The sequence below is a fragment of the Pseudozyma flocculosa genome (assembly GCF_000417875.1).
Source record: "Pseudozyma flocculosa PF-1 unplaced genomic scaffold scaffold00016, whole genome shotgun sequence".
Taxonomy (NCBI): domain Eukaryota; kingdom Fungi; phylum Basidiomycota; class Ustilaginomycetes; order Ustilaginales; family Ustilaginaceae; genus Pseudozyma; species Pseudozyma flocculosa.
Window position 1 is genome coordinate 554,286 of NW_006920884.1, and position 15,098 is coordinate 569,383.

The following is a 15,098-nucleotide window of genomic DNA, read 5'->3' on the forward strand; positions in this document are numbered from 1 at the left end:
CGGTGCCGGTGGCGGTGGCGGTGGCGGTGGCGGTGGCGGTGGCGGACCCCCGCCGAGAGAGGGTCGAAACAAGGACCGCAGCGCACGAAGGGCCGGCACCGGACGCTAAGGCGCCAGAGCGGCAGGCTGCCTGCTAGGGACGGTGGATGGGATGCCCGCCGTTCGTGCTGGAGGACGTGGTTGATCTTATACGACGCACATACAGACGCCAGCGGAGGAAAGTCCGCGCTCGCCCGAGATATCAAGATATTGTCCCATCTCTATGGCAGGTCGTCTCGGGACTGCTCGGATGCAGTCGGATCGGACCGGCTCGGCTCAGTTCAGCTCGTGGTCGTGGTCGCCGGTGCCAGGTCGGCCGTCGAAGCCGCAGCGAATCGCCGACGCCGCGGTGACGGCTTAGATGCGGCACCATCTGCGTTTGAAAAGGGCCGACTCTTCGTCGGTCCACAAGCGGGCGATGCCAAAGTAGAGCCAGCGCTCGACGCGGTCGAGGACGAGGGCGCAGTCGTCCCTGAGGTCGTCGTCGTCGGCATCGGCCTCTTTCTCTTCGACATTGTCATTGATGACGGTGTCGTGGACGTCGAGCGGGGTCTCGATCCCCTGCTCTCTCTTGCTGACCGCTGTCGAATGGGCAGTCAGGATCTCTTGCAGTAGCGACTTGACGCATTCGACTCGGCGAAGCCACACGCTCGTCGCTGCTGCCTCTTGGTCGTCTTCGTCGTCGTTGGTGCCGTTATCGTCGCCGTTGTCTTGTCCTGTGCCCTCGCCCGCACCTTTGCCCTCGCCTTCGTCTTCATATTCGCCCTCGCCTTCGGCGTTGCCTTCAGCCGCACCCTCATCCTGGACGGCCGGCGCACCAAGGCAAACGCTGCGGTGTCGGTACTCGTCGATCAAATCGGTGAACCGAGACACAAATACGCGCATCCAAACCTCGAGGGACGTCTCGCACAACCTTTTGCCGCCGCCGCTGCCGTCGATGTCGTCGTCGTCTTGGCCATCGTCGCGACAGCAGACGAGACGCAGGCCGAAACGCGTGTAGAAGTTGGCGAGTTGCGACTCGAGCGGGTGCGGCCGTACCTCTTTATCCGCTCGGACCGGCAGGGTTGGGAGCGGAGACGCAGAGGGGGTGCGCAAGATCCGCTCTCGTCGTCGTCGGCGGCGGCGGCGGTGTGGCGGCGGGGGAGAGGGCGTGGTGATGCTTTCGTCGAATGTCGATTGCGGTTCGATGTCCCCGCATCGCCTCGGTGCATCGTCTTTCATCTCGTCGTCGTCGTCGTCGTCGTCGTCGTCGTCGTCGTCGTCGTCGTCGTCGTCGTCGTCGTCGTCATCCGACGAATCGCCGACGACCACCACCTCCTCCCCTTGCCCGTCGACACCAGCCTGGACGGCACGTGCCGCCTTCTGCTTGACGCGGCGATCGACGACGGTGGTGGTGTCTGACATTTTGCTCCGTTTGCGCTTGCCCAGCAGACGGGCGCGGCACCGGCGTCGCATCTGCACAAAGTTGTGGCAGTTGTTGGACCACGCTGCTTCGTACCACTCTAGCGGATCGATGCTTGGCTGTGCGTCTCCGATCAAAGGCGTCGTCGTCGCCGCCGCGGCAGCAGCAGCAGCGGCAGGGGGAGCATCGGGGATGGATTCGGCGGCCGGAGTCGTGAACTGCTCGTCGTCGTCGTCGTCGTCGTCGTCGTCGTCTTGGCTGTCGCTGTCGACGTTGATGTACACGGGCGACCCTGCATCGAGCGAGGAGGACGAGAAGGACGAGGAGATGGGGGAAAAGAGGGGTACGTCAGTACCTCTACAACTAGCCGTTCGCCGAAGACGACGTGGGCCAAGGTAGCGGCGGCGGCGGCGACGACTGACCGTCTCTTGGCTTCTTTGCTCGATGAGGCACACGGTGGCCGTTTCTCTTGTTGGTTGTTTTGGAGGGCGGCATCGTTTCGTGCGTCGCTGCGATGCGGAGGCGGGGATGTCGAGGATGGGGTCTACTCGGAGCGTTGGCCTGTTATCCGTCTCGATGGCGAGAGGAGGAGGGGGGGCATTGTAGCATCCACCCGTCGAGGCCCATCCCGTCGTGTCCTGCATCGACGCAGGTGCAGCTGCATCGCCTCGTAGCGCGCCATGGCGACCATGGTAAGCTCTTGCTCTGCCCGCGACTGACGCGGGGGAGGGGAACGAGGTTGTGCTGTGTGTGTGCGCGACGAGGCGGGACCGAGTGGGCGACGGTGGAGGCCGCCGGCTGGCGCCAGAGTTTGTTTGATGAGCACGACGACGACAGCAGCGGCGGTGGCGGCAACGACGACGAGGGCCTGGAGCGGCGTGGCGACGGATGTTGTGCGTTGGGCCCTTGGTTGAGGTTGAGGCAGAGGCAGATGTTGAGTCTGGCTGATGCTTGGTTGTTTTTTTTTTTTTTTTCCTGTGTGGCCTGACGAGGCTGGTAGCGTAGACGTGGGGCTGTGGTTGGCCTGGCCACTGTCTGCGAGCTAATGATGTATGCAGTCCAGGAGGGGGTGCGGTGGCCAGCAGGTTGGCGCGTCTGTCTGCTCGGGGTGAGGCCGACGCGGTGGCTGCGGCTTCAAGGCGAGGCTGGCGAGCAGTCGAGTAGCGCGGCAGCCGTAGGAGGGTGCAGCCGCCGCCTTGGTTCGGCTTCGGCCTCGGCCTCGGTTTGGGCCCAAGCCTTGTTGCTTGTGGAGGCAGGCGGGCGGCTTAAGGCCGACGATGGCGCGTTGCATTTCGGCGACCGACAGACGACCTGCCGGAAGCTGGCCTGGGACCTCTGGGCGTCTGGCTGTCGCGGCTTCGTCTTCCACCGGCCTCCTCCTCTCGCGACCTTCCTCTCCGGCCACCACCACCACCACCGCCACCACCACTTGTTTGCACTCTGCCACTACCATCACCACCGCGCGCGCGCACACACACGCACACACCATGAGCCACACCGTCCTCCTCCTCGGCGCCACCGGCTTCGTCGGCGGCCAGATCCTGCACAAGCTCATCACCTCTCCCCTCTCAGGCCCGGACTCGCCCTCGGTGGGCACCGTCATCGCCCTCGTCTCTGGCGCATCAAAGGCGGCCGCAGTGCGATCCTGGGAATCCTCGCTCCGCTCCCGGTCCACCAGCACCGTCCTACAGATCGAGGACGTGGACCGTTCCACCCCGCAACACTGGTACAACGCCGTCGAGCAGTGGAGCGCCAACGTCGACTGCGTCATCAACGCAGCCACCAGCGACGACCTCGACCTCACAAAGGCCATCAACGCCGGCATCATCAAGGCAAAACACAACGGAAGAAAGGCTACCCTCGTACACCTCAGCGGCGTACAGCTCATCGAGAGCCAGCCCGTCGGCACCTATGTAGAGACGCCAAACTACAACGACGCAGACGCCAAACAGATCCAGAGCATCGCCGACTCTGCCGCACACCGCCTCATCGACCTCGAGTGAGTGGGCTACCCCTTTTCCATTCGCCTTTTTCCATCGTCCCCGCGCCTGCTCACCCTCGCGCGTCTTGCCTCGTCTCTCCCCTTTTGCCCGCTCCTCCACCGCCTCCCGCCACCCTCACAGGATCGCCAAGGCCATCAGCGCCGGCGCATTCTGGGGCTCAATCGTCTGCCCGGCCCTCATCTGGGGCATCTCATCGGGACCGTGCAAGCGCTACTCGGCCATGGTGCCCGACATGGTGCGCAAGTCGCTCCACAACAAGCGCGCCACCCACGTCGGCGACGGCACCAACCGCTGGATCCACGTCCACATCGACGAGTGCGTCGACCTCATCCTCGCCCTCGTCGCCGACCACCTCTCCAACCCCTCGGGCGCCGGCCGCGACCACGCCCTGTTTGGCAGCTTCTTTTTCGCCTCGCACCGGGACCTCGTCGACTTCAAGACGATTGCGCGCGCCATCGGACGCGTCCTGGCGCGCCGCGGTATCGTCGAGACCGACGAGCCCATCAGCGTGCCCGCGCCGCCGTTTGACGCACAGCAAAAGGGCGTGCGCATCGAAGACGGCCAGAGGAGCCAGGAAGACCAAGAGACCGACCGAAAGACGCCCATCTGGCCGTGCAGGACAAACTGCCGCTGCATCGCCAGCCGCGGACCCGCCGAGCTGGGCTGGAAGTGCACCCGCGCCTACGACGACGCCGCCATCGAGCAAGACGTCGAGGGCGCCCTCGACCTCATCCTCGCCGAGTCGTCAACGTGAGCCGTCATCGTCGAAGGGGTGCGTATGGGCGGGAGTCGAATAGAGGGCAGCGAAGACGCAATGCCAGGCGGAATCAGACCCAGAGCAAGAGCGGGTGTGAGACCGAGAGCGAGAGCGGGTGTGAGACCGAGAGCGAGAGCGGGTGTGAGACCGAGAGCGAGAGCGGGTGTGAGACCGAGATCGAGGCCGATTTCCGGAAATGTAGTCGAGTTTGCATTGCACGACATCGATAGGGCACCGTCGCATAGCAGGTCGAGGCGGGTTGCACTGATTTGGCCGAGAGACGGCATCACTTTTGTTGGCCCATCATCTTTGCGCTGTTCGAGGGGCGAGGGGCGAAGGGGCATTGAGGCCAGAGAGGAAGAGAGGGCGGGGTCAGAACCTGACACAGGGCCAGACGAATTCGAGTCGGCCGTCAAGAGGGAGAAGGGAGGAGCGTCTCACTTTTCCTCTGTGAAGCGTGCGCCGACGCGTTCGCTGTGCTTGAGGAACTTGAGGGTGCAGTTTGTCACGCACGTCTCCTGTGTCGATAGAGGGGAGTGGTGGTGGGGTCAGAGGAGAGACGATTCGATGCATATCCTCGAGCCGCGGAGCCGATGGGGGAGGGGGCAAGGGAGGCTCACCTCCTTTGTCGAGAGGGCCTTTGAGGTAAAGTCGTTGCAGCACGACTCAAAGCACCGCTCGACGAGACCCGTGTAGAGGCGCATAAAGTCCTTCATCTGCTTCTGCTCGATCACGCGGTGCATCGCCTGCTGCTCGGACGAGGAAAAGTTGGAGACTGTCCGAGCAGAGGCGAGAGGGGGATGTCAGTGCGGAGAAAAAGAGAGGCGCGGGCGGTGAGTTTCGATGGTGATGCGCCGCGGAGGATGCGGCGCGGAGACCGAGCGGGAATGCTTGTGTGGTTGGATTGCTTACAGTCCATTTTGTCGAAGATATGCGTGCGAGTGGAAGGAGATGGGTGGGCAGTGAGCGGGTCAACGGATGATGGTGGTGAGTGGGTCGGGTGTAGGCCGGGCAAAAGTAGTGGACCTGTTGAGCGACCTCACTCGGAATGCGGGATTCGGAAAGGGCCGAGGAACGCCATCGGATCGGGCAGCCTGGCGTTGAGCCGTGATCGACCCGAGTCCAAGTCGACTCAGAGCAGAGTCAGACGAGGCCCGCCAGACCTCTTGCTCCACTTTTTTGGGCAGCCGTCGTCGAGTCCCGATGGCCGAGAGCGGCTGCGCTGGGCGCTGGGAGCTGGGCGGCCGGTGCGGGCGGGGGCGGGCGGGAAATTTTCTTCGTGGCTCAGCCGGCCAACCTCGCTCCCTCGCCCCGCGCTGCCTCGCCCGGACATCTTTGTGCATGGCGCATTGCCCGCCCGCTATAAAGTCCACTACCACCACCACCACCATCACCGCCATCACCGAGCCTCGTCCAACACACACACACACACACACACACACACACACACACACACACACACACACACACACACACACACACACACACACACACACACACACACAAACACCGCGCCTCGCCTCGCCGCTATCACTCTTGCACACAGACACCTCGCAGCCAACGCCCACCGCCTTCTCACAGCCACCGGGACATCTACCAACCTCGACCCAACCCCGCCGACCTAAGCTCCCACACCCGCCGACTCCGCACTCACAATGGCCGTGCGCTGTCAGTTTGAGAACTCGTCCGAGATTGGCGTCTTTGCGCGCTTGACCAACGCCTACTGCCTCGTCGCCATCGGCGGCAGCGCCAACTTCTACTCTACCTTTGAGGCCGAGCTGGCCGACGTCATCCCCGTCGTCCACTGCTCCATCGCCGGCACCCGCCTCGTCGGCCGCCTCACCGTCGGAAACCGCCACGGCCTCCTCGTCCCCTCGACCACCACCGACCAGGAACTCCAGCACCTCCGCAACAGCCTACCGGACAGCGTCGCCATCCAGAGGGTAGAGGAGAGGTTGAGCGCCCTCGGAAACGTCATCGCCTGCAACGGTGCGTTCTGCCTTCTTCCCAGAGCTCCCTCCGGCATCGGCGGCCACCCCCACGAACGGCGACGACGACGACTGTCCATCTCACCCTTGTTTTCCAAAACCCCTCTGTCACCCCTCCTTACCCCCCTTTTCCTCCCCGCGACTACAGACTACGTGGCCATCGTCCACCCAGACCTCGACCGCGAGACCGAGGAAATCATCTCGGACGTGCTCAAGGTCGAAGTGTTCCGGCAGACGGTGGGCGACAATGTCCTCGTCGGCTCCTACTCGGCCATCTCCAACCAGGGCGCCCTCACCCACCCAAAGACGTCGCTCCAGGACCAGGACGAGCTCTCGTCGCTCCTCCAGGTGCCCCTCGTCGCGGGCACCGTCAACCGCGGCTCGGACCTCATCGGCGCCGGGTTGGTCGTAAACGACTTTGCCGCCTTTTGCGGCATGGACGCCACCGCCACCGAAATCTCCGTCATCGAGAGCGTCTTTAGGCTCAATGGCGGACAGCAGACGGGTGAGGTCGTCAATGAGCTCCGCGACGCACTCGTCGACACCTATGCATAGGCCCCCCCCCCCTTCTCCGCCATCATTAGACTTTTTTGCGTTTGTCCCAGTCCTCGCTTGGCTCCCTCTCTCGTCGCAACGGCCTGCCCCGCCCCATTCGTAATTCGATGCACGAATACCCACGCAACTACCACCACCACCGGCACGCCACCAGCATCGCCATCGTCCTCTTCGACCTGGCCGGCCCGTCACCCATGCTCGAAGTGGTCCGCCGGCAATGACAGGAAAGACGATGCCCGTCGGTAGCGACGACGGCGATGGCGACAACGGCGATGGCGACAACGGCGATGGCGACAACGGCGATGGCGACAACGGCGATGGCGACGACGACAGTCAGTTTCGTGCTGCGCTCTTGTCCTTCCTGGTTTTCGTCTATGCACTCAAAAAGAAGCTGGTGGGATACAGCGGGAGCGGCAGGTGCGCCGCCGCTACAACTCGACGTGTTCCGTCTTTGGCGCCGTCGAGCCAGGAGCCGAATCGGAACCCAAGCCCGAGCCCGAGCCCGAGCTCGAGCTGGCGCTGGCGGGGGGGAAGCAGACGGCCGGCGTCGAGACCTTGACCGAGTAGATGCACTTTTCCGCCTCAAAGACGTCGAGCAACGCATTGGTCGTGTCGCAGACGAGATCCACCTGTCGTGTGACGGCGAGCAGCAGCAGCAGCGGGCGGAAATGAGAGGAAGCGGGGGGAAGAGCAAGGCAGGGTAAGGCACGGGCAGGGCAGGGCGCGAAGTCAGGATCGAGTACCGCCCCTCGACGACCTCGGCGGGCAGTCGGAAGCGCTCACCACCGCACACTCACGATTGCGCTGCGCACAGGGCCGTTCCAGCATCGCTGGCCGTTGGCGTAGATCTGGTGTCGCCAGTAGTCGTCCTGGTCGGGCGTAGCGTTGCCCGCCGGGTTCCAGTTGGCAAAGTTGCTGCAGCGAAAGACGATGCAGACGGCGCGGGCGAGCGAGGGTGGCCAGCAGAGGTCAGCAAAGCATGCCCTGTCGGAAAAGTCGGGAGGGCAAACGGACAGTCGGGCAAGCCAGGCAGGCATGGGCATGGCACAGCACGGGAGCATGGGAGCACGCCGGCCTCTCCCCCTGCGGAAACTCACCCGAGCGTCACCTGGGCGCCGTACTTGTTCGGAATCTGCTTGATGCGGCCAAAGAAGCAGTACTCGTACGTGTACTCGCCCAGATCCTTCTGAACGCACTTGTTCTCGAGCGCGCGGAACTCGAGCTGGCGGCCGTACTTTTCGCCAAAGTGGTCGAGCTTGTTGCGGTACGACGACAGGTCGCCCTCGATGCGGCGGAGCTGGTTGCCGGCGTCGGCGTGGGCGCGCCTGGCCTCGGCCACATTGTCCGGCTCCGCGCCGTCGCCGCTGCCTCCGGCGCCCTTTGGCCGCATGCGCTTGACGTCCTTGATGACGTTGGCCTTGATGAGCACGTCGAGCAGCGTGTCGACCATGGCCTCGAAGTAGGGCACCACCGGGTCGGGAAGGTACTCGTGGATGCGGAAGAGGAGGCCGTTGTCGGCGTCGGACACGGCGCCCGGGTCGCCCGAGCCGCCCAGCCCGCCGTCCATGAGCTCGAGGACGCTGGCCGAGGCGAGCTGGTGCACCTTGTCGGCGGACCAGTCGCCGTCGTCGAACAGCTCGCGCACCTTGACGTTGTCGGCGTTGATGTCGGCGTCCTTGTCGACCTCGACGCCCTGCTCGTCGGCCTCGGCCTTGGCGGCGGCGGCGGCGGCGGCCGACGTGTCAATGCCGCGCCACTGCTTGTATGCGACGACGGCGCCCTTGACGGCCATGTCCTGGTAGTTTGGGTTGTAGCCGCGCGCCAGGTCGTCGAGGAGGAGCGTGAGGGTCTTGAGCTCCTCTTTGAGCTTGGCGTTCTTGTCGAGCAGCGCCTTCATGGCCGACTGGTGGTCGGTGAGCGTTGCGTACAGAGCTGCGAAAAGGGGTGCGCGGCGGCGAGACGGGGGGAGCAGGGGCGGCGGCGGCGGCGGCGGCGGCATGAGTGAGTTAGTTGCCTGGCCAAGCCGGGCATGCATGTATACCGTCGAGCGGACCGGTACTCACGGGTCTTTAGCTTTGCCTCGATGACGGCCTTGTCCATCGACTCTGCGGCCTCGAGGGCCTGCTTGAGGCGGTGCTCCCTTTCGCGCGCCACCTCGATTTCGACTTCGAGCTTGGCCACCTCGCTCTCGAGGCTCTCGCGCTCCTTTCTACCGTCGGCGATGTACTTTTCGCGGATCTTTGCGCCGGCCCTGCGCACGTTTTCGAGCTCTGCCATGCGTTTTCGGTGCTCCTTGCCCACCTTTGCGCAGCGGTCGGGGCAGTGTACCTTGCCGTCGGTCTCGTCGGAGCCGTCGCAGCACTCTGGGTCGCAGATGCCGTCGTTTACGCGGCTGGAGCGGATGCGGGCTGGGATGTGGCCGTTGTTGTGGCAGTAGAAGGAGGCGTTGGGGCAGGCCGAGGTGCCCGGCTCGTCGCTGCCGTCGGGGCAGTCGCAGTAGTCGTCGTTGACGGCGGACCACTTGATGTCTTTGGAGCCGTCGAGGCACTTCCACCGCTGCTGACCCGTGGCGGGGGTCGTGTAGGGCACGTAACGGTGGGCGTCGCTGGGCGCCACGCCGCGGACGTTTTGGGCATGGCCGGACGAGGACGAGGCGGACGACGACGAGGATGAGGAGGCGGTGGCCGAAGAGAGCGAGAGGACGCCGGCGGCGAGGGCCAGGTTGAGCTTGACCATGGCGGGCGCGGCGAGGGGCGAGGAGCGAGGCGTGAGGGTAGGAACGGGGCCCGAGGGGGGAAGATGCCAGCGAGGCAGTTGGGGGATGGTGGTGATGGACAGAGGGACGTGCAGAGGGAGAGAGCCATGAGAGAGCGGGCTCGGGCCACCTTTGGGGCTGCGTGCCGTCCGTCGCCTGAGGGTGGGCCTGGCTGGCCTGGCTGGCTGGCCTGGCTGGGCTGCCCGCCTTCTGGCTGTCACGTTGCTCTGCTCTCGCCCGAGTGGACTGTTTGGCAGACCATTGTGGAGAGGCTGGGCCCGGCCAGGCCTGCCCGACTGGCGCGGCGAGGCGCGCTGGGTTGCAGCGGGTGTTGGTCTCGGTCCTCGTACCAGCAACCACCTTCGCCCCCCCTTTCCACCAACTTCATCCTACCTCCCTCACCGCCTCGCCGCAAGTCACACCCAGCGCACACCTGATTGGTTCATACACCCGCCCTCGACACGCTGCCACCCGTCCCCATGGCGAGCCCCAGCATCGGCGGGCCAACCAGCCCAAACGGCTTCTCGGCCATGACCTCGCCACTGCCTTCCTCGCACCCTCAGCTCGGCTCCTCGTCGACCCGCCCCTCTGCACCACCCTCATCCGCCGACGGAAGCGCCAGCCTCGACAGCGCACCGCCATCCGCATCAGCACCGCCCAGCAGAACAAGGTGCGCACCCGACGTCCCCCTCCCCATCCCCGCGACCCCCAGCACCCATCTGACTCTGACTGGTTCCTCGCCCTTTTGGATCCGCCCGGCACAGATTCGATCCGCAGGGGGCGCTCCAGTCGCAGCTATCCCACATCCTATCCAGCCGGTTAAAGACGGAACGCTGGGACAAGCAGGACAAGGCAAAGAACCGCGCACTCAGCAGAGGCGTCGCCGAAACCGTAAAGGCAAGGATGCTCGGTGAGTGGGCCAGGCCCGCATCGCTCCCCATCTCGCAGTCCTTCGTTCCCATTGAGGACTACATGCAGCATCGATCCGACCACAACCGCTCACCGTTCCCACTCCTCGCTATGCCCTGGCGCTCTGCAGACATCGAGCCAAAAGGTGAGCTCGCCCGGGCCGCATGCACCTCGGTCCGTGCCCCCCCCCCCCCCCCCCGGCCCCGCCGCTCACCATGCGCCGCCCTCATTTGCCGCCCTGTCTCCTTTCAGGATTCAAGTTCATCGTGCAAGTGCAGCTCGTCGAGAACCTGGGCCAAGGCGGAAGGTGAGAGGGTTCCCTCCAGCGTCGTCCGGTTGACTGCTGCCGTTTGCGAGTACCCGCTGACCGGCTTGATCGTACTTTTTGTCGTCCGCGCCTGTTTACTCATCGGCAGAGGTGCGTTGTCTGGTGGCTAACCGGATCGCTGCGGAGACGAGGACAGTGACTGACCCCGCCCTCGTCCTGCTGTCCCTTGTTACTCCGTCCTCAGCCGACCTGGCATGCCACTGGGAGGATACCGACAGCGTGATTCAGGAGATGTTTGCCAACGTGAGTCGAACAGCCGGCGACCGCCTCACCTCTGGCCGCGGGCAAGTCTTCTGACCGTTGCCGTCGTCGTCGCGTCTTTGTCTATGCTGTTTACCCCCCTCGGACTGGGTCGGCAGGATGCGTTGATCTGTACCGTCCTGTGTTTTGCGATACGAACATGAGATGCGGTAATGGCGCTTTCCCGGCCGCTCGAGTGGCTGCGACCCGGCGACGGAAGGAATCCGCGTCCGCCGGGGATGATGAATGCGGACGAACGAGCGTGTCTTTGTGATGCAGGTGGGGTCTAGAGATACAGGTGACGACGAAGAGAGGCGAGGCGTCGTGGAGCGGGCCGCGTTCCTCTGGGGCAGGGAAACGATGGGGGATGGGAAAGAGGGGGTTGTCCGAAGGCCATCAGGCGTCTTCGAGGTTGCGATCGAGAAAGTCGCGGAGCAGCGAGACGATGTGGGTCTTGATGTGCGTTGGTAGCGTCTCTGTTGGCACGGAGGGGATGAGGGGGTTGTGAATGGGAGGGAAAGGAGAAGACATGACGTTGAGATGGCGGCGATGCAGACGAAGGGGGAGCAGGGGGGGTCGCCGGGTCGTTTGGAGGGCCAGATGCGACGCACCTTTGGCGTGTGGTGTGAGCGAGGCCATGAGGTCGTGGATGGATAGCGTCTGCTGCGACTTTGCCAGTTCTACCGCGGTCGAGGGAGGAAGCGAGAGAAGGGGGCCGGTGAGCGAGCAGGAAAGGTGGGGAGAGAGAGGGAGGGGTCGGTGGGCGGGGGATGCGTACCGAGGGCGTGTCCATTGAGGTCACCCTCCCAGCCGCTATCGTCGAGCATGCGCTTCAGCAGTGTCGACAGGCTGTCCCGTCCATCCGCGAGCGGGGCAAACAACGCGGAGTCAGAGGATGAACTGTGAGGAAGCCTGGGGGACGAGCCAGAGAGGGCGACGACGTACCGAGCCCACTCGCCCGTAGCCACCAGACGCTGGTGGAGGGCGTTGTAGAGGTCGTCGTTTGAGATCTCGCCTTCCTCCATGGTCGTCGATGTTGGGATGGCGTGGAGCAGGGAGGGCCGTCGCACGAGGGGTGTGTAGGGATGAGGATGCGGTGCGAGGAGGTCGAGGTAGCGTCACACGCAGAGGGCAGGGACGGTGGGCTTCTCCACACGCTACGCCGCGCGGGAAGGGCGAGGCTGTCCTCGGAAGTCGGAGGTGTCAGGCACAACCTCGGAAGGCGGCCAAAGGGGGCGGGCAGCTCACAGGTGGAAAACCTTGAATTTGGCACTCGAACTGACCCTCCTCCTCGCCCTTCCCCCTCCTCCACCATCCCATCCTGATCCCCTAACCCTTCTGGACACATCCTACGCTCTCTCCCCGGCACCCGCCCATCTCCCTTCCACTCCCTCTCTCCGCCACACGGCGCCACGCATCACACCGGCAATGACGGCGCGACCGCAATACGTCATCGAGCACCTCGAGGACCTCGACGTCGACTCGCCCTCAACCTTCCCGCAGTGGGCGCTGCTCGAGTACACCCACATGCTCGAGCTCGTCGGCTCCGGCTCCACCGTCCATTTCACCTCGCTCTCTCCGCGCAACATCGACTCGCTCCGCACCCTCCTCACCTCATCGTCGTCGTCGAGCAGCGCGGGCAGGGCCAACTTTGAGCTGCACACCCAGGGCATCCTCTCGCTCATCGAGTCTGTCAACGTGCCGCTCGAACAGGTGTGCCTGCTCGATCCAAAGGGCCCGCTACCCGTCTCTTCCAACGATGCACCCCGCGAGACCGCAGCACAGGACGGGACGACGACGGCGAAGCAGGAGGGGTTCAGGTTCTTTCTCTTTGGCGGCATCCTCGGCGACGACCCGCCGCGCGACCGCACCGCCATCCTGCGCCAGATGGGCTTTCCCGGCCGTCACCTCGGCCCCGTGCAGATGACGACCGATACCGCCGTCGGCGTCACCAAGCGCGTCGTCGAGGACGGAATGCTCATGGGCCTCGACGACGAACCGCAGAGGCAGGGCGCACAAAAGATCAAGTGGGTCCAGTACCCCGAACTCAAATTCGGTCGCGGCGAGAGCGTGAGTGCACCTCTATCCTCTTTGGTCCCTCCCCCGTCGTCGTCGTCGTCGTTGTCGTTGTCGGTGTTTCTTTTCGGCGCTGCCGGCTTCATTCGATCTGATCACCCATCAACGTCCCCCTCCGCTCCTCGCTGCCCGTCGCTCCTCCCACCACCCTCATCCGACCGTACCCGCACACCGCAGGTCGAGATGCCCTTTAGGTACATGGTGGATCCCGTCCGATCCGAAAAGTCCGGGACCGACGAGCCATTGATGCCAGAGGGGATGCGCGAACTCATCAAGCGCGACCTCGACCGCAGCTTCGAGTTCTGATCTGAGCATCCTCGGCCGACATCGACATCGACATCGACATCGACATCGACATCGACATCGACATCGACATCGACCCCGACCCGGACCGATCCAACCCACGGCCGACGGCGGACACGACTACCCCCCTACTCCTTGGGCAACTTCCGACGGCAGGAAAAGGAAATGGGGACAGAAAGACGGCCGGACCGCACCGCCATCGCAGTCACGGCAAAACATCCGACCGACGGGCAAGAGATCGAGTGGGAATGTGCTAGTGTTGAGACTACGTAATACATTGACGACAGCGGCGTGCAGGGAGAAGGTAGGCGCGGAGACGAGGTCCCAGTCTGGAAGCGCGCCGGGGGGGGAACGTCTAAGGACGGCGGAGGGGGCGAGACGACGAGAGGGGAGAAAGAGGATGGGGTATGTTGAACGACCCTGGTGAGTACGCGGGAGAGGATGGGGTGGGGCGGTACGGGGGCATTGCTGGCCCGCCCGACCGGACCACAGGGGTGTCACGGCGGCAAGGGCGAGCATCTAACTGCGAGGTCCACCGACCGACCGACTGACCGACCGACCGACCGACCGACCGACCAACCGACGGGGGGGAATCGCACGGCGGTCTCATCGCTTGCGAATGAGGCTGAGGAACTCCTCCCTGGTCTTTTGGCGGTCGCGGAATACGCCGAGCATGCAGCTCGTCACGGTCGACGCGCCGGGCTTCTGGACGCCGCGCATGGCCATGCACAGGTGCTCGCACTCGACGACGACGGCCACGCCCTGCGGCCGCAGCGCCTCGTCGAGCGCCAGCGCCACCTGCTTGGTCAGGCGCTCCTGCACCTGCAGCCGCCGCGCAAACGTCTCGGCGATCCGCGCCAGCTTCGACAGCCCAATCACCAGCCGGTTGGGAATGTACCCAATGTGGATCTGCCGCAGATCAACCCCGCCCCAGCGGGTTCCAGTGGCAAGCAAACGAGATGGCATGGCGGATGTCAGCAAAAACGGGCCATCCTCGACATTTCGCGCCGCACCGCGCCGCACCGCCGCCGCCGCCGAGACCCACCTTGCCGGTGAAGGGCACCATGTGGTGCTCGCAGAGGCTGAAGATGTCGATATCGCGCACAATCACCATCTCGTCGTGCTCCTCGTCAAAGATCGCGTTGGCGATGACGTCTGCGGTGGGGACGGGGGGCCAGTGTAAGGCACGGCTTGGATTCAGCACTCATCGTCGACGCCAGGTCGCCCGTCCACTGCTCGCTCTGGCGTTGAGACTTACCGCTCAGGCGCACCTCGTAGCCACGCGTCATCCAGAGGAGCGCCTTTGCGTACCTCTCGGGCGTCTGCTTGATGCCGTTGCGCTCCGGGTCCTCGCCGAGGCACTCGAGCACCGTGCGCACCGCCTCGGACAGCCGCTTCTCGTTGGCGGCCGCCTGGGCAGGCGTGTAGTTGAGCCGGTCGAGGGTGGCCTTGGCCGGCCAGCCGAGTCCGTCCTTGTCCATGACGGGCGTCTGGGTGCCGCTGGCCTGCCACGACGCGCCCATGTAGGTCTTTTCGCCGGTGGGCGTCCCCAGGCCGCCGCCCCGCGTCTGCGAGACAATCTCGGGTCCCAGTAGGCCGGCGGGGCCCCGTTGTTGAGGTTGGAGAGGTGCATGCGGGAGCCCGAGGCGAGCGAGTGCGAGGAGCTCTGGCGCGAGAGGAGCGCCGTGGCGGCCGCCTTGGCGTGCGAGTAGGTGGGCGCGGCAGCGGCGGCGGCGAGCGGCT

At 64.8% G+C, this 15,098-nt stretch overlaps 9 protein-coding genes across 9 annotated transcripts in view; 4 read left to right on the forward strand and 5 right to left on the reverse strand.

Moving 5' to 3' along the window:
• Positions 1-396: 396 nt before the first annotated feature.
• Positions 397-1,936, reverse strand: PFL1_04860 (uncharacterized protein; the record flags this gene model as incomplete). The annotated part of the gene is made up of 2 exons (XM_007882388.1): positions 397-1,733; positions 1,864-1,936. The coding sequence occupies 2 exons, from the start codon at positions 1,934-1,936 to the stop codon at positions 397-399; spliced, it is 1,410 nt and encodes a 469-aa protein (XP_007880579.1).
• Positions 1,937-2,928: 992 nt separating this feature from the next.
• On the forward strand, positions 2,929-4,198 carry PFL1_04861 (uncharacterized protein; the record flags this gene model as incomplete). Its single annotated transcript, XM_007882389.1, has 2 exons — positions 2,929-3,440; positions 3,565-4,198. The coding sequence occupies 2 exons, from the start codon at positions 2,929-2,931 to the stop codon at positions 4,196-4,198; spliced, it is 1,146 nt and encodes a 381-aa protein (XP_007880580.1).
• Positions 4,199-4,487: 289 nt separating this feature from the next.
• Positions 4,488-5,120, reverse strand: PFL1_04862 (uncharacterized protein; the record flags this gene model as incomplete). The annotated part of the gene is made up of 4 exons (XM_007882390.1): positions 4,488-4,515; positions 4,643-4,719; positions 4,822-4,976; positions 5,114-5,120. The coding sequence occupies 4 exons, from the start codon at positions 5,118-5,120 to the stop codon at positions 4,488-4,490; spliced, it is 267 nt and encodes an 88-aa protein (XP_007880581.1).
• A 736-nt stretch (positions 5,121-5,856) lies between these two features.
• On the forward strand, positions 5,857-6,744 carry PFL1_04863 (uncharacterized protein; the record flags this gene model as incomplete). The annotated part of the gene is made up of 2 exons (XM_007882391.1): positions 5,857-6,190; positions 6,338-6,744. 2 exons carry the CDS (start codon positions 5,857-5,859, stop codon positions 6,742-6,744), a joined length of 741 nt encoding a protein of 246 aa, XP_007880582.1.
• A 428-nt stretch (positions 6,745-7,172) lies between these two features.
• PFL1_04864 (uncharacterized protein) lies at positions 7,173-9,480 on the reverse strand (the record flags this gene model as incomplete). Its single annotated transcript, XM_007882392.1, has 4 exons — positions 7,173-7,373; positions 7,542-7,659; positions 7,842-8,676; positions 8,808-9,480. 4 exons carry the CDS (start codon positions 9,478-9,480, stop codon positions 7,173-7,175), a joined length of 1,827 nt encoding a protein of 608 aa, XP_007880583.1.
• A 498-nt stretch (positions 9,481-9,978) lies between these two features.
• On the forward strand, positions 9,979-10,846 carry PFL1_04865 (uncharacterized protein; the record flags this gene model as incomplete). The annotated part of the gene is made up of 5 exons (XM_007882393.1): positions 9,979-10,169; positions 10,264-10,409; positions 10,539-10,553; positions 10,661-10,715; positions 10,825-10,846. The coding sequence occupies 5 exons, from the start codon at positions 9,979-9,981 to the stop codon at positions 10,844-10,846; spliced, it is 429 nt and encodes a 142-aa protein (XP_007880584.1).
• Positions 10,847-11,372: 526 nt separating this feature from the next.
• Positions 11,373-12,001, reverse strand: PFL1_04866 (uncharacterized protein; the record flags this gene model as incomplete). The annotated part of the gene is made up of 4 exons (XM_007882394.1): positions 11,373-11,452; positions 11,588-11,656; positions 11,755-11,825; positions 11,922-12,001. 4 exons carry the CDS (start codon positions 11,999-12,001, stop codon positions 11,373-11,375), a joined length of 300 nt encoding a protein of 99 aa, XP_007880585.1.
• Positions 12,002-12,404: 403 nt separating this feature from the next.
• PFL1_04867 (uncharacterized protein) lies at positions 12,405-13,358 on the forward strand (the record flags this gene model as incomplete). The annotated part of the gene is made up of 2 exons (XM_007882395.1): positions 12,405-13,046; positions 13,230-13,358. 2 exons carry the CDS (start codon positions 12,405-12,407, stop codon positions 13,356-13,358), a joined length of 771 nt encoding a protein of 256 aa, XP_007880586.1.
• Positions 13,359-13,961: 603 nt separating this feature from the next.
• The window catches only part of PFL1_04868 (uncharacterized protein), a gene marked incomplete at both ends in the record, with an annotated part of 1,965 nt that continues 828 nt past the window's right edge, over positions 13,962-15,098 (reverse strand). The window contains 3 exons of the mRNA XM_007882396.1: positions 13,962-14,264; positions 14,401-14,510; positions 14,614-14,923. Of these exons, the coding sequence (XP_007880587.1) occupies positions 13,962-14,264; positions 14,401-14,510; positions 14,614-14,923 (723 nt within the window). The remainder of the gene's footprint in view (positions 14,265-14,400; positions 14,511-14,613; positions 14,924-15,098) is intronic.